The sequence below is a fragment of the Tympanuchus pallidicinctus genome, unplaced genomic scaffold (assembly GCF_026119805.1).
Source record: "Tympanuchus pallidicinctus isolate F22 unplaced genomic scaffold, pur_lepc_1.0 scaffold11, whole genome shotgun sequence".
In the NCBI taxonomy this organism is placed as follows: domain Eukaryota; kingdom Metazoa; phylum Chordata; class Aves; order Galliformes; family Phasianidae; genus Tympanuchus; species Tympanuchus pallidicinctus.
This window is the reverse complement of record NW_026294627.1, coordinates 10622977-10646473: the sequence shown is the minus strand read 5'-3', so window position 1 is coordinate 10646473 and position 23497 is coordinate 10622977. Positions and strand designations below refer to the sequence as shown.

Here is a 23497-nt window from a genome sequence, read left to right as displayed (position 1 = left end):
GATCAAAGCAATAACACATTTTTCTTTTCAATTTTTTTTTCTTTTTATGTCTACTTAAATATATGTATGCATGCTTCCACACAGACCTCAGAAACAGAGAGATGTTAAGTGAAAACCTGTTCCATGTGTGAAAGACACCAACTGGTCTCATGATCTGTATTTCTTCCATTAACATTTTCCTCTGTATTTTTAGTATTTGTAATTTAAAAGGGGATTCTGAATATCCTCCAGATTATCACCCCCAGGTCTGAAATCTCAAATGCTGTGGCATATATGCCAGCTTTCCTGGTGTGTTTTCTAACAGCACTTCTGTTCGGACTCTTTGTCAATAGGTGCATATTAATTTGGGCCTGCAATATTACTTGTGAGTAGACAATTTCAAATATAAACATGCAGTCAACAATTATCGTCTACTTTATCTTCTTCATCTGTTTTTCCCTGTGGAGGCACATTTTCTGAAATGACTTCATTTGCCCATGAAATAATGTCCTAATGTTAAAAACTGAGCAAAAATAATTATGATAATAGCAAAAGTGGAAACTTATTTTCCACAGGTGTCTAAAAAAAAAGATCCAAAACCTGACCACTAGCAGCAACAAAGATCCCCTAAAAAAACCCAGCCTAAAACATGTTGTTGTCAGGACAAGTTTTCCTTGTAATAACACAAAGAAATATTAGCTGAGAATAAGTGTGGCTTAATGAAATATAAGGACTTATTAAAAATAAATCCTGTGCACAATCTGATACTAATTGAGTGCATTATACTGTTACCTCATAAAATCAAGCCTTCATGTCTGATTAGCAGGTTAAACTTTGATTCTACTCAATTTCCCTCTCTCCATGTTTCCCCATGAATAGACAATGTAATTGATGCTTTGCCCTCAGGCTTCAAATGCCCGACTGCCGTAGTGGAATGCCAGACATGTCTAAATTCATGTTACTGGCTCTTTTCACCTTGTGGACCCGTAAAATATGTATCAAGGCTACACGTGACTGAAATGCAGCAGCTGGCTATAAGTTAGATGTGCCAGAAAATTGCAGTATTATCCATTCCAATGAAAGTATATATGAAAAGCAATCATGTTAACTAAATGTGGACTAAGTAACAAGATTAGGGCTTAATTAAATAATTAAAGCATGCAAAAACCTGTTTATTACTCCGATGATTTCCTTATATCATCCCAAGCCTTCCTTCCATGGGTATTTTAAATAATGGACTGATAAAATGTTGTTACTATCTTGGGGAAGAAGTGATAAAGTAAGTGAGGTGTGGGGAGTGAAAAAGACTTTAGCCTCCAGCCAAGTTAGCAGATGCCATTAAATTAAAGATGCTGATTGTCATTTAAGTATAAAATAATGGCAGCAGAATCACACATTTGATATCTTTGTGTGTTGTCTATGCAGCTATGCAGCTCATGGCTCTCCTCTGAGCACACTGTCACACTCAACTTCTCTGCTGGGAGACTGATAGTTCTGGATGTTTTCCAGTGCATCCTGTCTTTTTTACTTGTAGAGCACGTCTAACATCACTGCAAAGGGCCAGGTTAGTCTGCTAGGTCATGAGGAGGAGGTTGATACCATATTCCTTCTAAAGAATAATGTCCTTACACATGCACTCTATTAAGATTTCAGATCTGTGATGTTGGAACTGAAGCCCATGGTAGTAAAGGTTTTGCCTTGAAGCTTTCAGATAAAAAAAAACAACAAGGTACAGAGATATTCTGAAAAAGAATACATAATCGAGTAATACACGAAGATATTAATTTGCTAATTTGGAAAGCCATCTATGAATAGCCATACCCAATGAAAACTAATACTAACTTTCTTGTTCCTTTGACTATGGTATTTGAAAACAACCACAAAGATGACAATTCACGTTGACAGACTTGTCTGAGACAATATAAGGAGACCGACAAGATTTAAGACCTAAGGCACCTCTGTAGCTATTCAGGAATAGCTAGAAATCAGGAAGAATCATAGAATCATAGAAACATAGAACTACAAGGTTGGAAGGACCTACAAGATCATCTAGTCCAACCATTCTTCCGTTATCATTACTACCACAAGCCACTTAACTGTATCTTGGAACTCCTCATCCAGGCGCCTCTTGAACACCACCAGGGATGGCGACTCCACCACCTCCCTGGGCAGCCATTCCAGTGCCTGACCACTCTCTGAGAGAAAAAGTTTTTCCTTACGTATAATCCAATCTAAACCTCCTCTGGTACAACTTGTGGCCATTTTCTCGGGTCCTGTTTGTTATCTGGGAGAAGAGGCCAAAGCCCTCACCACCACCTCCCTTCAGGAAGTTGTAGGAAGAAGCGGATGCCTGATTGAAGCAAATTGAAGCCTCTGGCATTTCAAGAATGCAATAAAGATTTATAAACAGCATGCCATTTACACGTGTAACACATTGATATATTTGTTTTCTTGGTTTAGTTTGCTGTTGTTTTCCTTGCTTTTGGTTTAAAGCAGAGTCTATTGTGTTGTTGTTTTTACTTTACAACTTTTTATAGTTTCCAACAAATTGGAAAGTTATATTTTATTAGTTATGAACAGTGTCTTCTCACTGCCTCTGCAGAATAGAAGTGAGAAACCATTTGTTTTTATATATATATATAAACATGTTTTATGTATATGTATACACACATATATATATATTTAAAGAAAAAACAAGATAACAAGATAACACAAAACAAAAACAGCTCACAACAGAAAACAGAATCCAAAGGGTTTTATTAAATAAAGCTCTTTTGAGATTGAGGTGATGACAACTAACTTCTGAAACTGAACTTCAATTTCTCCAAAGACTGTTAAGTTGTTTTACTGGCACCTGTCTGGAATTCAGTGTCACACTACAAAATACTTCCTTCTAATGTGACAATTGTGCAGCTGTAACTCTGGTAATAAAAAAAAAAAAAAAAAAAAAAAAAAAAAAGTGTTTCTAACTGGAAAGCTAAAAGTGCAGATAAACACCGAGTGTGGCCTTTTCCTATTTGAGCTTATATGTGACTGACCTTTCATTTGAGAAGACCTGCATTATTATCAGCAATAGGTCTGCTTGTCAGGAAGAGTCCTGTGTACTTAGATAGAAATTATTGCTACTTTTGTTAATGACTCTGTTTTCTCCAGATGGCAACAATAGTGGAGCCTTACTCAGAAAAGAGTACTAATCACTGGGCAAAAAATACACTGCACAATGCATGTTTCATCCCTTCCTCAGTTTTTTTCCTGATCATAAGTATGACTTGTTTTCATGGTTTTGTGATTTTTGGTTTTCAGTATTCCACATCATGACATCATGTAGTGCACTGGGAGAAAGCATTAATGCTCCAATTCCAGATGCCTGTCCCTGTACATTGCAGAAGTCATGGGATCTGGCCCTTCTTGGTTGGACGGTCTCTTACTGCCTTGCAGTGGGAGCTGGAGAGTGCTTTCCTAGCTGTACCAAACTTTTCAGGTTTGACTCGGTCTTGGGAACTCTCTCTCTTCTATTTTATTTGATTTATTATTCCAATATAATAATCATAAAATAAGTTTTCCTCCATAGATTGTTGTCGCTGTTTTTTTATTTTTTCCTTCCTTGAGTCCAGCTCCCATCTTCCTATTCCTTTTCCCTTTTCCTTCCCATTTTGTGGGGCTGGGGGGCCCAGGAGCCTACTGCCCCCCTGTCACAGGCATTGATTGATCTAGTTAATTCCATGACACCTATTACTAAATTTTTACAGAGGTAAAGCTGTATTTATTGTCCAAAGGAGTGCTCAAAACTGGATGTACATGAAGACCTTAACAAGAGCTGCTGGAAAATGTTTTAGTAAAAGCAGACTTTGGTAAAAACAGGCAAAGAAGAAAAAGGAACTTAAAAACATGGTAGGTGGATAAAAATCAGTTATTTTATAAGTTTTATATATATATTATATATATATATATATATACATGTAACTTGCACTCACATTTTATATACAATGTATGTAGTACAAGGTATTTCAAATTAAGCAGCATTCCATGGCTTACCTAACTCACTGGAAAAAGGTTTCAATGTATCTTCAAGGAGAGAAGCTATGAGAGGTAATGGGGAAGAGGCTGCTTGGGAGGAGTTGTATGAAGGGACTGAGAAGGACCCTGCAGTTGATGGTCGGTGGAAGAATGTCAGAAGGTATGCAGTAAAAAGAGAAGAATGAAGTATAAAGTAGAATCATAGAATCACAGAATCACCAAGGTTGGAAAAGCTTCAAAGAGGATCTACTGCATGATGTTTCCCAGCACAGAGATGGTACTGATAATAAACACTAATAAAGAGAACATTAAAGATATTAAACAGAATGGACCCCCAGGGAATGCTACTCATGTCTGGTTGCCAGGTGGATTTAAATCCATTCACCACCACCCTCTGGGCTCAGCCCTCCAGTCAGTTCTTTACCCAGCAGAGTGTACCTGTCCAAACCACAGGCTGCCAGCTTCCCCAGGAGAACACTGGGAGATGATGTTAAAGGCTTTGCTGGAGTCTAGGTAGACTAAGTTGACAGACTTTCCATCATCCAACAGGTAGGTCATTAAATCATAGAAAGAGATCAGGCTAATTAAGCAGGATCTGCCTGTCATGAATCCATGCTGACTGGGCCTGATATCTAGATGTCCTATAATCTCCCTCAGGATGACCATTCCATAACCATGAGCAGAACCATTGATAGATGGTAAAATGCAGTTTGACAGTCACCTCCGCCAGCTTCCTCAGCACCCTCAGGTGGATCTCATTTGGCCCCAAGGACTTTAGGCAGGCCAGGAGGAGTAGAATGCTTCTGCTTCCACTTGAATCATGGGAGGCTTATTCCAGATCATGGGTAAAGTATCCTGAGGATTATTGGTCTGAATTTGAAAGATAGATGTGAAGAAACTTACCCATAGGGAGCCTTATCTATAGAAACTCAACCTTATCATTCGTAGCCCTGAGCTCAAAAGCATCAAAACACTCTCTAATATAGAGAGCTATGCACCCATATCTCATTCCTTGCCTTTCCCTTCTGAAGAGCTTTTAGTAATCTGTTGCAGCGTTCCAGTTGCAGGAGCAATCCCACCATGTTTGTGCAATGGGAACTAAGTCATACTTTGCCTGGTGTACTATGACTTCCAGCTCCTCCTGTTTGTTGCCCATGCTGTGTGCACTGATTTAGATACACTTCAGCTGCGGCATTTGCCTCATCCTCAAACACGCCATCATCTCCCCAGGCTCATCTCTGGTGGGCTCATTTTAACCCCTTCACTCTTCATATCTAGTTTAGAACCCTCTCAACCAGTTCTGCTAGCTCCTGGTCTAGGATCATTTCTGCCTTTGAGACAGCTGAGACCCATCTGTAGCCATCAGGCCAGGAGCCAAGTCCATGGTTGAAAAAAAAAAAAAAATTCTTGCAATTTCACCAGCCTCTCTGCCACATATTTATGAATGGATTTTTCTCAGCCTCCCAGTATCCCTCACTACCTCTGAAGAGATAGAGAAAAATACCACCCATACTCCTGCTCCATCAACTAACTGCCCCAATGCCCTGAAATCCATTTTGATAACCCTCAAGCTTCTCTGTTACTTTATCATTTCCAGCTTGAACTATCAGTAAAGGGTGGTAATCAGAAGATTGAACTAGACCAGAATTTTTTCATAATCTCCCTCATCGGGCCTCCAGGGAGGCTGTGCACCTCTACAGGTAGGGTCTGGTTGCCATATCGGGCCCTCCATTCCCCTCAGAATGGGGGGTGTTTACAACAATTCTCCTTCTTTCTTTCTTGGCAAAGGCAATCTTGAAGTGTGTAGTAGACTACCCTACCCTAGACAATCTCCTGTGTGGACCTTCTACTGCATCTGCACTTCCCTGTCCCTCAAGTTCCAGAGCCTCAAACCTATAGCAGACAGGTACCTGGGAAAGCTAGATAGATAGAGAGGGGATATCTGTGATGCTAAGCTGGGACTTGTTTCCACATCTCCTTCTTTCTTAGATCTCCTCCCTCTGACAGATGGTGGAAGGGTAAGGGGTCCACCAGTGTTTGAGTTATATCGTCCCTGTGCCTTTCTCACAGGTATCATAGGGATTTACTCCATCAGTATCTCTCCTGCTCATAGTCCCTGATGCTCCTTAATTTCTCTACCTCCTCCTTGAGCTCTGCTGTCTTGAGCAGATTGTCCAGCTGCTTACAGCTCATGTAGGTGGTATCCCTGCTGTCCCTGATATTAACAACAGGTTAAGTCACTCCCTGCAACCTGACATTTGGGGTATGTGCTCCATATGAATTGCCCATTCTTTTTGGTAAGAGCGTTCTGTATAGTGGAAACCATCTCCAGATTTGCTGTGCAGGAGGCAGCCAATAAGTGAGCCAAAATGAAGGTAGCCTGGATGAAGTAAGACAGCAGGGAATTAGGTCATTTGGAATTTATGTTAATTAAACATTGTTCCTGTAAATAAAACAAATTATTCTGCATGAGTATTATCCTGGAGCAATGTTGACTCAACACAGTTTGTACCATTGAAAAGAGAATAGTAGCATCATTATATTAAAGCAGTTCTTGTTTCTGGTAGTCCTGAAAAATCAACCTTTTTATCTCTTTACCTGCTTCATTGGTTCTGATCATGCGGGATGGTGCACTTGGGTCTCCAGTCCCAATTTTGTTGGTTGCTACAACTCTAAACTCATACTCCACCCAAGGGTTCAGTTCAACAGCCATAGCAGACTCCATGTCTCCACTTATCACATCAGGAACTGCAGACAGTGAAAAAATGTACAGGTCGCTCAGAAAGTTGAAGCTCACATGCAGTGTTTCAGTGGCAAATGTGTATGACCATTAGGTATGACAGATATTAAGGATCAAATATGTTAGAAATCAGAGGTTTTTTTTTTTTACAATGTGGTACTCCTGAAAAGGCAAAGAATAAAAGGAAGAGGGGAGAGATTTCTGCTTATTCACAACTGCATAACTCAGGACTCTTTGTGTTGTCCTTTTATAGATGTTGCTAAGTAACATGAAAGGAATAAAAATAATTTAAAAAATTGTTGGTTTTAAATTACCATTGTTATTTCAAGAGTATCTACAGTTGATGCTGGTTATTATTGTCACAGAGCAGGAGTTTTGAAGCCTGCGCTATTTTAAAGTTATTCTCACCTGTTTTTACTGTCTGCCAGCCGAGAGAAAATGGACTGCGAGCTTGCAGGTTGTAGAGGGAGATCGGGCTGTGATTGTCTGCCCCAGGACTCCAGGAGAGTGTTGCTGTGGTGTCTGTAATTTCCTCCACTATTACAACCCCTGGGGGACCAGGAGGACCTAGAAATAAATTGGAATAATCAAACAAAGCACACCATCATCATTGCTGAACAGTAATAATACAGGAGAGATATTCTGTAGTGTGTTCAATACCCATGAAATACAGGAGTTAAAATGAACACTACTACTACATCATGGTGATAGCTTGTATAGAAGAATTTCTACTGGCAAACTGTGATTGTCTCTACTCTTTAAATGTTATGCAGGTAGAAGCAATTAACCTGTCAGAGTGACAGCAGAAGAACTAGGAATAGAAACAGATTTTTATAAAATCTTGTTGTAATTGTTCTGAATGTAAAATTGAAGGAAAAAAAGAAAGCATCTAGGCTAGATTGAACAGTCATAATCACATCTCTTTGTGTGAGAATTCTCAGCAGGAGAAGTAAATATCAAAATGAAGCAAGCTAGGATGTGTTTTGTAAGGAGAATACTAATAGTGCTAATAACTGAATTAAGAATGCAACATAAAGCCTCTTTATCAAATTCACTCATTCAATAAAATAATCTGGACTACTGTCCTTCTGAAAGTCCACTAGCTATTTGACTGAAAGCTATCGAAAACCGAACCCAAATATTTTTAAGACTGATCTTTACTGTGATTCCTTTAAAAACGAACAAAATCACCAAAAAAATTCTCATTTGAGAAATTCGACTATTATTTATTCCACTTTGCTATACTTAATAAGAAAAGTTTTTAAGTCATGTGACTTCTCCAATAAGTAAAGCCTTTTGTAATAAATATAAATTTGCAATGAAAACTTGCCTATAACTTCCTCCCTACCCCTAGTTTTCTCCTTTAATTCTTCCTGATATTGATCTTAATCGTGTTTTAAAACATTGTCCATTTGCACTTGCCAAATCAAATCAGAGGCAAGTTTTCCCTGATTCAGGATCCTTTTTTGCAGCTGTTGGAAACAGATGTTTATGGGGAAAGACACATCTCTGCTATGGGAAAATGCAGGATAAAAATCTCTCTTGTGATTTCCTGTACTTAAAACTTATACAAATCCAGGACAGGACTCAATACTTCTAATGCTACTTAATTAAAATATGATTTGATTAATAGCTATAATTAATTATGAAAAATCTGAATATTTTTGGCATCCAATTTTTTCCCAGGCTCCTCTTGTTGGAGGCTGAAGTTCTGCTTCTGCATAGATGGAAATCTGTAAAATCAGAAACGCACTGTCGATTTTCTCCAAAAATGAACATGGAGGAAAGGTAATGATGAAAACACTTTTATTAAGAAAAAGAAACTGTGGCTGCATTTCTGGGGAACCCCAATGCTCTTTGCATGTGTCAGACTTTCTTCTAAAGTTATATTATAGCAGATCGTTTGGACACCCTCCATTCCTTTCCATCATAACTGTAAGGTACCATGAGTGGTGTGGTTCAAGCAGAGCTCAGGAACTATGGATAAGAGAGGTATATTCTCAGGTGTGGTTTCAACATTTGATGTTGCAGTTGTAGCTAGGATTGCTGAACTCACCATTATATATGTATGTATCTACCTATCTATCTATCAACTCATGTACCTACCTACATATTTATTTGTCTGTTTTGCTATTTTATGTAACCAAATCTTTTTCTGGCTAGAATCCTTTAACTAAAAACAGTCTTACATGAATATAAAAAGAGTGTTTATGTGAACAACATACATTTTGTTCCGATTTTTTTTAATAATTCAACTCCATAGTCTTAGCGTGAAGCAGACATTGAATTATTGAAGCAATAAAGCAAGTTATACTTTTCACTTTTCTCTGTTTACTTGTTAATAACCTACAAGCCATGAATGAACATTAAAATATTGGTAACATAGCACTTATGAGAATAAAAGCAACAAAATAGTCACATAATTATCTCAAAAAAACAAAAACAAAAAAAACCAACAAAACAAACAATGAACAGAATTCATTGAAGTTTATTATAGATGTATGAATGGTGAAATACTCTATGAAATATATGTTTGCAGTAGCCTAGAATACTGCACTGGGCTATGGGAAGAACAATGCTTTCCCCCTCCAAGGATGGTGAGCAGATCCCATTGCCAGGAGTTTCTTTATTTCTTTGCTCTGCCTGCTTAGCACACTTTGAATTGCTGCTGTCAGTGCTCTTTATGTCCAGTCCAGGATAAGATGATGATTCACCTTATACCCCCTTATGACTCTTGGCCTTCTGAAGTCCTGTAGCAGACCAACAAAATGCACTTCACATTTACACTGGAATTGTCTCAAATATCTGCAGGACAAAACCATCACCATCAGAACAAGCTAAAGGCTGAAGATGCAGTCAGAGAAGGAAGCCTTGTGTAGATAAAATGGCTTGACTGCAATCTTGATGATGAACTTGTTGACAGAAAACGCTGATGGCAAACTCATTGACTATGAAGGATATGAATCTAAGAGGCATAAAAGGATGCACAAGAGAATCTCAGGGGGATTTCAAGGCCTCAGGACCTTCTGAGCTTCAGAACTTTTGGATGAGTGCTCTTGCAGAAAGAGACACACCTATTGGCTGGACCAATGCTAGAGCACGGACTTCTGTTCTCCTTCTCTGTCCTGTCTATCTTTCTTAATCCACTTCTCCTCTGCCTCTCCATTTTTTGTTTTTCCCACATGAAGTTATCAAGTAATGCAAGACGTACTTCAGTTTCCCATAAATTCATATAATTTAGCCACACAGAAGGATATAATTGTAAGTGTGCCAGTATTTTTAAGATAATTGTAGTACAGAGATTCTGAATAAAACTGATGATTGTATTTGGATCCTGACTGATGTTTTTGCTTTAAACTAATTGAGGAAGGAGGACTTGTGAATCTGGTCTCTCCTCCCTCAGTTAATAGGTGGGATGTGATAAGACCCCCCTTCATTTGCAGTTGAAAGGTCTTGGTTTTCCTTCTGTGAGAAAACATGACTGAAAGCTGACTGACCCACATGACATCCTGATCACCAAATTGGAGAAAAATGGATTTGATGGATGTACAACTTGCTGGATAAGAAACTAGCTGGATGGTTGCACTAAGGGAGTTGTGTCAACTGCTCAGTGTCCAAGTGGAGACTGGTGATGAGTGGCATTCTTCAGGCATCATTTCTAGGACCATTAAACATCTTTGTGGTGTCATGGACAGTGGGATAGACTTCAGCAAGTTTGCAAACTGAGTGGCGCAGTTGACACGCTTGAGGGAAGGGATGCCATCCAGAGGGACCTAGACAGTCTTGAGAGGTGGGCCTATGCCGATCTCATGAAGTTCAACATGCTAAGTGCAAGGCCATGCACCTAGGTTGGAGAAATCCCAAGGCCAAATATAGGCTGGGCAGAGAATGGCTTGAAAGCAGCCCTGAGGAGGAGGATTTGAGGGTTCTGATTGATGAAAAACTTAGAATGAGCTGGTAATGTGTGCTTGTAGCCCAGAAGACCAGCTTTGTCTTGGGTTGCATCAAGAGAAGCGTGACAGCTGGTCAAGGGAGATGATGAGCGATGGGATGAGTGGAAATGGCTTTAAACAGAATGAGAGTAGATTGCGACCAGATATAAGGAAGAGATTCTTTAATATGAGATTTGTGAGACACTGGAATAGGGCGCCTCCCCCTGGAAGGCATTGTAGGCCAGACTGGATAAGGCTTTGAGCAACCTGGTCTAGTGGGAGGTTAGAAATAGATAATTTTAAAGGTCCCTTTCTTAAATCTTAAAACTTAAATCACTCTGTGATTCTGTGTTTCTAAAGATGTGTTGTCTGCACTCCTTCATTCTTGCCATATATTTGCTCTTCTCTTGGTGGGATGCACCAGGTCAAGCCTTTGTCTCAAAATAGTAAATCCTGGGGCCAATTTAATAAAGGAGGGAGGTCTTCAATCTTCATCATCTATTGTTTCAGGCTCTCTGCTGATGTAGGAAAATGCTAGTGAAATATTTATTTGTAGCCATGGGGTAAATTTTAAAGGAAAGCTGGGATTCTGATACAATCATATGCTTTTACTGAGTTGGAACCCAAGGCCAAGAATTATAACATGCTTCCAAGCGCAAATAAAATTAGAAGAAAATATTTTAGTACTTTCTCTCTTCAACAATATTTCTTCCATGTACACTGAATATTACTGAAGAGTTTCTAGCCACGCTATTATAGGAAATAGAACAAGTTTCTTACTTATATAAAAATACATAAAATATATTTATGCGGATGTCTCCTGCTAAATTCTCGATAGATTTTGTTGTAGGAGTTCTCTCATGTTTTTTAAACCTTTCAAATGCATTCCTAGTCATGACAATGTGTCATTATGCTTTCTGAGATGTGTACTCTTACACAGTCTGTAGGACGACTGCTAAAAAGCATTTCCATTTCCAACAGCAGGCACTCTTGAAAGCGGATTAATAAGGGACAAAAGCCTCTGTGATAACAAATGTATGAGAGTTAGCCAGGACCTGAGTGCTATGCAGATGTCATTCATTTTTATAGAAATCTCATTAAATTTTATGCTTGGGTGTTATCATTCATGGTGTCAGCTGGAAGGCTAATGCAGAGAAGCGTTTTTCCCAAGGGCTCTGCTATTGTTCAGGATCTCTAAAACAATTTTTTAGTCGAGAATAGCCAATTGGGGAAAAAATGCACTGTCTGCTCAAATGGTTCTCTGGAAACTACACAGAAAATGGCTGGTTGTAAGTGCATCATAATGCAGTTGACCTTCATAGAGAAGATATTTGAGGCTGCGATAGGCTCTTATGCAGCTCTAGGAACATTGGAAAGCCAGCATAAGGATATTAGTCAGTTATCTTCTTTCAGAGCAGTTCCATGGATGGATGCTTCATTTCAGGACATACATGTATACATTTCGGCGAACGTATTTTATGTGTTTTTTTATTGTTGGGATCATCATCCTGAGAGGTCCTTTAGATTACTTCCCATGATTCGGTGTTAACATGAGAGTTCCTCAAAGACTATTTCCAATAATAACTCTAGTAATTCAGAGAGTCAGTGCTCTTTTCCTGTGAATCCCAGGATATGCATTGATTTATTCCACTACATTCTGATCAAGATAATTCTTACTTTTACCAAACTAATAAAAAGTCTGATGTGTAACATTTCATGAATATAGAATTCTTGACCTGAAGGTTTTACTTTCTGAATGACAAAGTGTAATAGCTTGTCATTAAGAAGACAATAGGTTAAAGAAAAGAGGAAGAGAAAGGGTAATAAATACAGGATAATGGAAAAAGTACAAGACAAACAGGAGCCGGACTGTTTCTTGTAGCATAAATCCATAATGCTGTGTCCACCTACAGCTCTCCATATATTGATGAACAAGAGGATGGATTGAAAGTGTAATTTGTCATGAATGCAATGGGCACTAAAGCTACATTCTCAGCCTCATTCCTACAAATGTGGTGTATTCAAGTGGTAAAACAGCTACATAAAGACCTGGGAGGATGGAGAAGTCATAATCCAACTTGACTAGGACAAGCAAGGAGGATTCTTCAGACGCAGATTCCAGACTACACTCCAGAGCCTCTGAGTTTTGGATCTATACTTTGTGGCATAAAAACAGTTGAGGGAACATTAACTGAAATCTCACTTTATGAGGAAAGAACTGGTAGCCTCTGAAACACATTATGAATGGCATAAATATCTCTCACTTAGATAAAGGTGTCTAAAATAGAACACAGAAGTGATTTTTAGACATCCCTCTCTTATTGGCTTATTCTTCTGACAACCTGCATCACTTGTCCAAGATCTGATTTGTGTTGCTTCCATTTCTCTCACAACTCAGAGCTTCAAGGATAGATCTCTCTCAGGCATTGAGTTCATGAATATTACCACACCTCATTTATGTTTTTGAACTTGATTCTAAGCTTTTTTTTTTTTGACTGAAGACATAGATATGAGTTAAGGTGTAGCTTAGTTAGAATTTTTTTTCTGTTCTATTTTTAAACTCCTAGGATTCTCTCATTCAAACTGTTGAACATATTATAACTTCAAGACAAAATCAGATTGCTGGAAGTTTTGGTCTGGAGTCTGTAGGTTAAACAGCTGATGATCCATCTACAACACCAGATACAGAGAAAACAATAGCAGTATTTGATAGAGGAAATCCTCAGCTACAAAACACCAGAAATGAACAACAGTTTGCATTCTGTGCTCATAAAAATCTGCATGGCCATTCAGAGCATGTATTATCTTTTACTTCATTATTTCTACTGCTGAAGTGCATCATCTACTGCCTCCCTGCACTCATATTCACTGTTTGGTCTCAGCAAGCATTGATGAATCTCAGTGGATGCAATTTTTTTCTACAGAGAGGAATTCAGTTCCACACCTTTGCTCCATCCATACTTTCATGTCAGGCAACATTCTGTCAGAATACCCCTCTGCCGCCCTCTGTTGAATGACAATAAAATGTAATGGAATATTGATGGGAATATTCAATCCCTACTGCCATTCTACCAACATCTGCCTCTGACATTGTGGGTCAACAGAATAAAATAGGAGACATTACTTTTGGAGCAGCTGTTGTAAAATTATATACTAAAAAGAACCAAAGAATAGACCTTATTGATCTTATGTAACTTTGTATTGTTTGCTTGTCCCTATCATACTTTCAAACCTATGACATGCCAATTATGCCTTTTCTACAGAATACTTGGGCATAATAAATGATTTCCATGATCTGATACAGATGAACAGGTAGTTTGTGGTGCCCATCCTTGTTCGAGAAAGGGTGCAGGAGGAGGAATGTAACTGTTTGTATGAAAAGTTAGCTGTGCTCAGAGAGCATTTTATCATTACAGTCATATCAGTGTGTCCAATGAATGGGGCCTGTACTTAAAGCATCTCCATGTCCTGTGCTACAGCTCAAATGTAATTTCAAGAACCACAAAGAATTTGCTGACCTTGTTTACATTCTATGCAATAATGCTGTGGCTCGTGGCCTTTAAACTGAAGTGCTTGTCTTCAAGTTTTATTGGCAATATCACAGCTGAAAGGAGTTGTGTGGTAAGTCTAACCAACAGTTCCTGAGTTATATTTAATCCAGCTCAGTGGAATTCAGAGGAGACATTACTTCTCTAAAAATATAACACGAGGAGAGCAGATTTCTTTCTTAGATAAGATTAATAGGTTTAAATATATGTACTGTTTACATTGCAAAAAATCAAACACTGAGTCAGTGGTTTATAGGACTGGTTCTCTCTGCTCTTTTGTAAAACCAGTGCTCAGCCTTGACTGTTTCTACAGTGCTTTAGTGAAACAATCTGAAAGAAAGATTTTTAATCTGGAGGGGAGATGACTGGTCCATAGAGCATTTTAAAGCAGTTTGTAATATAGCATGCAACATCTGGCTCAGTAATTTGTGGTTAATGCTAAATAGCTTGGGTGTAACATATTGCAAAGGAGTTTTGCAAGAATAATTTACGAATATGTCTTAAGAGACAGAATTTATTTGACAAAGTTATCGAATCAGTAACATATATATATGTATTCCCATTAAATATATATTAAATTATTGGAGACTTGGTACTTTTGATTAGGCACTGAAGCTTTCACAGATGTTAAAAAAAACCTTTAGTTCACATTCTTATATTCCTAAGTCTATCATGACGAGCCTTAAAAATAAGACAAGAAAAGGATAAGTGTATAAAATAACCCACATCACTCACTATGAACAGTCTGAACAGTCTGATTCACATCAGACTACAGTGCCATGCAATGAACCTCTTCTGTGCAGGAAACTCCCTGGTGTTCTCTGAAGCTGCTGCTGCAGCAGGAGTGCCTCATGCTTCAGTGGGATCTATGCTTTTAAAAGACTACAAAAACCTCAGACTGACCTTTGTAAAAGTTGCAGACTGCTGTGTGACATCCTCGACTCCCACTATACAGCTGAACTATACAACTGAACTGTGCAGTTGCTTTTCTAAGCTAATCCTCCAAGCCAAGGATCCTCTAAGCAAAGCCAAACTTGCAGAATAAGGAGAAAAGAATATTACTAGTGTCTGAACATAACATACGTACTTATCCTGTATTAGAGCGTTCTGTTTCAGTTTTGTGAAAAATCAGTGCAGAGACAGTTCAAGCACTAGGGTGCCAATGATAGGTGGAAATCCAGCCAACCAGAAACATTTTGATACTGTGCTTCTTTGCTAGCCAATATTCACCAAAAATTGAGGATATGAGTGGATAAATAAAAGTTAGAATGGTATGTAACATGGGAGAACTATGGACTGAAGTCAAGAATGAGACTGACATTCAGAAAAACATTAATAACTTCTGCTTCTTAAACAGCTGATGACTTCAAGTGCTGTGGAAAATATATATATATATTTTATTTTATAGGAATTATGTAGATTCTTCTGTAAACAGCTTTGTTTGCACGAAGAACATCTCAAGCAACCAAATCGCTAGGCATAAATGAAGTGGAATCAAGTGAAGACTTGTGTCAGCAGTGTAAGTCCAGTGATATGACTGTTGTTACATTAATTTACTCCAGTAAAGCTGCTTCTTTTCCCATCAGACATACACACCGCCTCTTACAAAATTCCTCTGAAGTAGCACATCTGTGCATGCCTAGCTCCAGAATAGTTAGTTACCACCCTATGGGAAAAGATGCTTTCTCTTCTGGATGCTCTTGAATTATATCAGTTGACACCATACACCTCCTGCTGCTGCTACAGGCTCTGATGATTGCCTTCCAGAAAATCTTGCAGTGGCATATGAATCTTTTTGCTCTTATTCTTCTGCTGAAGAAATGTATGTATTTTATTTAGCTTTCCAAATTCAGTGTATTGGCTTAATCTGTTGACAATGGTTGAGTTCCTTTTTTGGGCACTGTCCAGCTCAATGAAAGAATCAAATGTTTTTGCTACTGGAAGGGATCCTAAATCCCACTCAAAAGATTCAGGTTTTCATTTGTTCCTCTCCTGGCTTCTGTTTTTCTTGCTACTTTGCCTCACAAAAGGTATGGCATTTCTTGATACCATTTAAACCACTGCCTGCAGATATAACATCCTCTTGAGAAGAAGCAAGTGTGTTTCTGAGTCAGGATCTGAGCAAATCCAGCAATATTTCTCCCTGTAGGTGAGCATTGCAGTTGCTGAACTTGATGGTAAATGATGAGTATCACATCTTCTGAATTGAATCAATGGCCCACAGCTCTCTTGGGCTTTGAGCTGAATCCTACTTGTCATCCTGCTCATATTCAGAGAGTTAAAGACCACAATGAGGACTTCCACAGAGTTAAAGTGTGCATCTAGAAAGTATGGTAGGTATCAGATGGATGACACTGTGCAGCTGAGGAGCTTCTGTATGCGCACAGAATCCTAAATATTTAAAACTCAGGCACCTGGTGAATAAGTGAGTGCTTTTTGACCTTTAAAATGCCTCAAAGGTGTTTGAGCATTAAATTTGAACTTGCTACCCAACCTTCTTGGGCTTAGGTGCCAGAGTCAGTGAAACATATCTTTCTATAAATCATAAAACAAAAATGAAGTTAATATGCTTTAAGTGAATGACTGACTTATTTATTCATGTCAATAATAATTTAAGCAATTTATGATTATGCATAGCAGATAATTTCACAGAACCTTATATTGAATAAGGAAATATTTTTCCAAGTTATGGAATCTATTTGAACATAAACAGATCGTGCCAAGTATGTCAGGATAGCAGTCTTCTGAAGGTCATTGTTCACTAGCAGGAGACTGGCATGAAATACTTGTCATTCATAACCCATATCAAGATTAAAATGCAAGACACTTAAGCTGGAAAGCTAATGTACTTCCTGACAGGTCCAGCTGTCAACAAAACATCTCTTCTTAATGACACCTGCATTCTTTGTTTCATTCTGGAAAAATGAAACAAAAAGGGAAAAATAGATAACTTGAGCTCAGAAAACAACATTTAGAGAACAAAAAAAGTGACTAGAAATCACTAAAAAGTTATTTTTTACTTTAGCATGTAGAATTCAGTCAGATTTTCAAAGCACTTAGGAATGTATCTGGATTGTCCTTTGAGAGGTAAGTAGCTCAAGGGATTTGAATCTTTGTTTTGCCCAAACATGGTCTAACACATCATTTTATATCTAAATTTGAAGTATTCCCAAAAGAGATTAACTAGAAAAAAAAACCATAAAAAAAAAAAAATTGACATTTAATTGCAGCTTCCCTAAAATTAAGAAATGTAAGGTAGTGTTTTTGAAAATGATTTGAAAATATTTTTAAAAAGTCTATAACCAGGAATAAAAAACTGAAGAATAGAAACTTGCAACTGTCTTTTTTTTTTTTTTTTTTTTTTTTACATCTCACACACATACATAGTAAATTCAGAGACTTTGCACCATTACCTCCATGTTAGTAACTAAACTGAAAAAAAACAAAAACAAAAACAGCAACAAAAAACGTGATAACATTTACTTCTGTTCTGGAATTTAAATTCTACTTTACAGTGCAGGGCAAGGAAAAATTTCTGTGCAGTGGTAAAAGTAGTTTCATGTTTAGTTCCCTGGGCTATATTCAAGGCACCTTCCAATAGAATAACTCACAAGTAAGGTGAGTTTACAAAATATATATGTATATTTATTAAGGATATGTATCCTGGTTTACTGTCACTGGTATCAGTTCTCATTTTCATGGATGTGCTGGAATTTGGCTTCTGTTGGCGCTTCTCACAGTTTACAACAATGTTTCTGGTATCTTCCTTATGACATAGGTTGTGAAGTTTAAACCAGGAAATTGTTTTCAATATGAATAGAATGAAATTATATTACTGAAAATTATTTTACTGGAAATAAATAATAATATGGCTTTGTGTTTGTATCTCACTTTATTGTGTGGTGGCTGTGGTTGTCTTTTTTTTTTTTCATAGATGGCATTTTCTTTTGTGAGGTGGTATTATTCAGTATGCTGACATGCTATTCAAAGATCTATTGCTGATCTGTTTCCCTAAGCAAAGCCTAGTATCTCCAAAAGCTATACTTCAAGGTGTTTGAAATAAGTTGCAATCTGGGATCACCAAAGAGTGTCAAATTGTAGGCGACTGAGCGCTTTCATTAAAGAGATGAGTGAATAAAAAAGTATTAGCGATATAGAAATCAAAATCAAGTTCTTCTAACAGTGTAAGGAAAGATAGATTACATTCTAAATATTTTGGATTTTTGCAACATTGATGTTCATGAAGAGTAATCATTAGTGACTCTACAATGTACTTTAATCATAGAATCATAGAATCATAGAACGGCCTGGGTTGTAAAAGGACATCAAAGATTATCTAATTTCAAACCTCCTGCTATGTGCAGGGTTGCCAACCACTAAACCAGATTGCCCAGAGACACATCCAGCCTGGGCTTGAATAGTAATGGCTTCAGTCATTTGCTGCAATAAAAAACAAAGTCATCCTGCATTTTTTTTTTTTTTGTGAAAGAAATACCGTCACTGTAGGAATTTATTTTATTTATTATGCATAGATGTCTTAAGATTAACTACTTCAGCAAACCCTATATTATGTATTTTCATGGAAAATTACATCAAGACAAAAGCATTCACATAATGTAAAGCAGTTTATGTCAGAGTTAAACTTTTCTTAGTGCAGTCTATAATTATTAAATCATAAAAATAAGGAACCAACATTTTAAACAAAGTATATTTCAATTTAAATTCTATTATACAGCTGTCATAGTTTTAATTTCATGAGCAAGGTGGCATGGCAATGTGGCATTGAATACATACATTCTGATACTTCTTATAATACACTTTTTTACATTTATCTCAAACCTCTTCCTGAGATAAATATTTATTTTCTATTTCAAATTCAAGAAACCCATTTATATACAATTTAGTAGCTGGTCTGAAATGTTCTAGATAGTAGTAAGATAAGAGACTTTTATCACTTAATAAATTCCAAAGCATTAGAATTGGCATTGCCTTGCCTACCCATAGAGCCTCCAGCTCTTGTCTGAGGGAGGTAAAAGTAACATAAGACTTGCATAACCCACAAGGTCGATTCAGATTTCATAAGGCAGCTAAAATGGCATTTTGTGCTTATGCTGAGGAAACTGAATGCCACCATCCCACTACTGCCATAGCTCATAGAAAGTTGATGGTCCTCAAAATGACTTTATGGAAATATTTAGCAGCTACTCTCATCAAAATGTGAAGAGCTCTGCACTCAACCAGAAACATTCTTTATCATTTCAAGTGTATATTCATCCTAAAAGTGATGGATATAAAAACATCAAATCTAAAGAAGTGATGAAATGTGATAGAATAAATATTTTTGAAAGATTATAATCTCTATATAATTTTGATTTATATTTTAACTGAAGTTCATTTTTTTATCAATGATAATAAAATATATCTCTCAATTTATTCTTTCAAAAGCCAAGTAATCCACAGTGAGACTGTCCTGCTCTGCTATCCTGCAGAGATCTGTGAATTTAGGCACTGCAGCACTCTCCAGATGTATTGCTGGAAAGTGAACTTGAGTATACACACACACATACACGGAGTTCATAACACAGACATACTCTGCATAAGGGGTTGTACATATGGCATTAAAGCTTGGCTTTACTGGAGTCTAATAGTGTCCTATTTTTGGTTTTAGGTCCTGCAGAGCACTGACCACATGTTACTGCATGAAATGGGATATAGAGTAACTCAACCAATTGCAAAACTGGGCCTAAAGATGCTGTCAAAATTTGGTGAACACAGTTCCAAGTGAGAAAAAAAAAAGATCTCTGTCTTATTAAGGGGCTTCTGCTTCACTGTTTGTACCTTTCATTTTACAAAATGATTTATGGTCTCTTTTCTTGAAGGGTAAATATTTCTAAACCATTAAACCCGGGAGGATGCCTTGACTTCAAGGTGAAAGGCAGAGAATTGCAGAAAAAGCACACAACGCATCATACCTACCTACATACAGACCTACATTTGTGCAATTTGTTAAGATTTCATTTACATTCCCATTTACATGAGAGGGTGCTTTGAGGCCACTCACCCCTAACAAGCAGCTCGGTCTCATCTGACACAGTGTCTGCTGCAGTCTGGACCCTGCAGCCGTATCGCCCAGCATGCATCAGCAGGATGTTCCTGATCATCAGGTCTGCCGAGGACGCTTGCTGAAACAGGCATGAAAAACCCATTTAAAATTTAGTAAATCCGTGTTTTCAAGGTAGCCCACAGAGTGTTTTGTGCAGTGTGAGAAATTCACATCTGTGGCTTCCATCTTACAACATTTATGTCCCCTAATATCCCCTTTTGAGGATTATCAGCAGATAATCAGCACACTGCATTTATACAATTAGTAATAAGGACTAAAGAAGAGGATTTGTGGTTTTTAATAACTTTGATTTTGCTTAAAGCACTCCATGGATATTTGCATTCTCAAAGAAAATGAATCCAAGCTAACACAAAGAAATTAATTAAAGAGCAAAACAGAAATATTTGATCTAATCCTTGGCATTGCAAATGTGCTCTTAGAAATGAAAACGAGTCTTCCTTCCTCTTCCTCTTTTCTACAATGCAATCATATTTGGAATATGTACCTCAAATGAAATTAAGATCATTTAAAAGATTATGTTAATAGATTCTTATTGACAAAGGAGAAGTTAATACTAAATAAGATCAAGAAAATATAAACAGATTCTCATTTTCCCTGCCAGAACCTACACATATTGAAATCTGAAACATGCAAACCCTGGATATGTGTGCAATAGAAAGCTAGTTCAGATTTTTGTTTTTCAGTATTCAAGGCAATGGTAACTACAGCCTCCCAGAGTTATGAGCAGAAACTTGGAAGATGGAACAGCCATTTATTTTGAGAATGGATGGCTTTTTTTTAGAAATATCTATACTATTTAATAAAGTGAAATGATCATATCGGATTTTACACATACACAGTTTTATCTGAAACTAACTAGAGTCAGTTTTATCTTATTTCATATCATTTGACATCATATATCATATTTGATATCATATTTACATCATACATATATAGAAGGAAATCATTCAGCTAGATTTAGTACACATTAAACAGTATCCACAGATACTGTTATATTATTGTATATATATTGTTATATTATACTGATCAGATAAGAGTGAATGAAGGCCAGCCTAAGCATATGGTATGGGAATTACAGTTTCCTTCTCAATTATAATCTATAATAATCTATACTAAAACAAAGTATATCTTTATTAAATCCAACAATTAATATTGTAAGCTATTGCATGAACTGCTTTTATATGAGCATTAGGAAGGGACCTTTAAAGTTCATCTAGTCGAACAACCTGGCCACTTCTAGGCTAATTAGTCTTCTCTTAATTTTCATAACCAAGGCAAAATCTCTACCAAAGCATGTTCACATGTAAAGAGGGAAAAGAGAGGTGGAAAGTCAAGGCTGTCTAGTTTAATTGCTCAGAAGCTGAGCAATCCTGGCTGCCATCCTATCTTCCTGGGGGCTCATGACTATATACATCATAGTATTATTTGAAAAAACAAAAAAAATATATATATACATTTAATATCTGTGTACTGGTGTAGCTGGACAGACCAGCAGACATGGCAAGAATCACTGCTTTAAGTGGAGAGCAATACAGTAAAAGGTACCCATGAAACACTTGGATTTAATGCAGCATAACAGGATATGCAACTGGGGTTGTTTAGGGTGTATGAGTGGAAAGAAATTACTTGCGATATGTTTAATACAGATGTATATAAGTTTAGACACTAGCTTTATTATTATGGATAATGATATATTAGAATCTGTTAAGATAACTAGGAGCTGATCAGGCCTTTTAAAAAAGAAAAAATTATTTGCTGTTCAATAGCACCAAATGTCTTTACTAATTTGGGGGCCTTTACACCATTATATAAGATAAAAATTTCAGAATTTTATATAGTAGTGTCATGGTTCTATGTTTTTGTTTTTGTTTTTTTATGGTTTCAGTATTCCACATCAAAACATCATGTAGTGTACGGGGCATTAAAGTGTCACTGCCCCAATCCCAGCTACCTATCCCTGTACATTACAGCAGTCACGGGATCTGGCCCTGCCGGGTGGGGGGGGGGGCGCTCTCTTGCTGCCTGGCAGTGGGTGCTGGAGGTGCTTTCCTGGCCGTTCCAAGCTTTCCAGGTTTGACTCGGTCCCGGGAACTCTCTCTCTCTTATTTTGTCTGATTTATTAATCTCAATTTCAACTAAATTGTATATATTGTGTTATCTTGTATTCCAATATTATAGTAAAATAAGTTTTCCTCCATAGATTATTGCCGCTGCTTTTTCCTCTCTTCCTTCCTTCCCATTTTTGTGGGACTGGGGTGGGGGGGGGGGGGCGGGGCAGAGGCCTGTCGCCCCTGTCACGGACATAGATTGATCTGGTCAATTCCGTGACAAGTAGGAGTTTGGTAAAGTCTAAGTTGTGGATAAAATGCTGCTGTATTCCTAGATTTCATCCTACTTTTGTACAAAGTTACATAGCATATAGAAAGAATAAGCAAAAGCTTCATTAAGTGATGCAAGTGCTGTTTCTATGCTCATACTCATCCACTAGAAAGTGAGGACTATTCCATATTGACCCTAAAGCAGTCCTCATTGTTGGGAATGAAGGGAAAGGTACTAGGAAGGTATTAGAAGATGTAGTAATAAGCCATAATAGAATCTTCGTTATCTTGTGGTGATTAATACAGAGATTCCCCCTTAGTCAATTCATTCTTTAAACTACTGTCTACATAGTGGTGTCTGGATTGTCATGACATTTATCTATGCTGGAAGTTAGCCTTGTCTCTGAACTTCTGCTGTCCTGGAACAAAGTCAGGAAAGGAGAGGCTGAGGCCAAACACTCAATGCATGTAAGAATGCACTGGAGTTTTAAATTGATCTAAAAACGACGAGAATTTCAAAGAAAAGACACTACAATATCAGCGATTCAAGGTTTATGCCCCAACCCCACCAGTCCCCTACCTTTCTTTTTTCTGTTCTCGTGTTTGCTTTTTATTAGTGTAAACCTTGGAATAAGGCTACTTTTGTGATAAGAGGTTCAAGGCTTCAGTAAATTCTTATGGTCAAACTGATGTGCTGGCTATCTTGAGCCAATCTCCATAACATGTTACTGCAGATGCTTGTTTAAAATTTACAATTCATTTTTAAAGCATCTACTAAGAAAGAATGTAGCAGATACTCCATTAAGAAAAATGTCCAAGGTCAGAAAGTTTCTCTTTTT

At 37.5% G+C, this 23497-nt stretch overlaps 1 protein-coding gene across 3 annotated transcripts in view; it reads right to left on the bottom strand.

Annotated features, from left to right (window-relative positions):
- CNTN5 (contactin 5) overlaps positions 1-23497 on the bottom strand; it is a 579795-nt gene that overhangs the window by 28377 nt on the left and 527921 nt on the right. For all 3 annotated transcript variants that reach the window (XM_052670906.1, XM_052670908.1, XM_052670907.1), the window contains 3 exons: positions 20278-20398; positions 7145-7303; positions 6595-6744 (listed from right to left, as the gene is read on the bottom strand). In XM_052670906.1, the coding sequence (XP_052526866.1) occupies positions 6595-6744; positions 7145-7303; positions 20278-20398 (430 nt within the window). The remainder of the gene's footprint in view (positions 1-6594; positions 6745-7144; positions 7304-20277; positions 20399-23497) is intronic.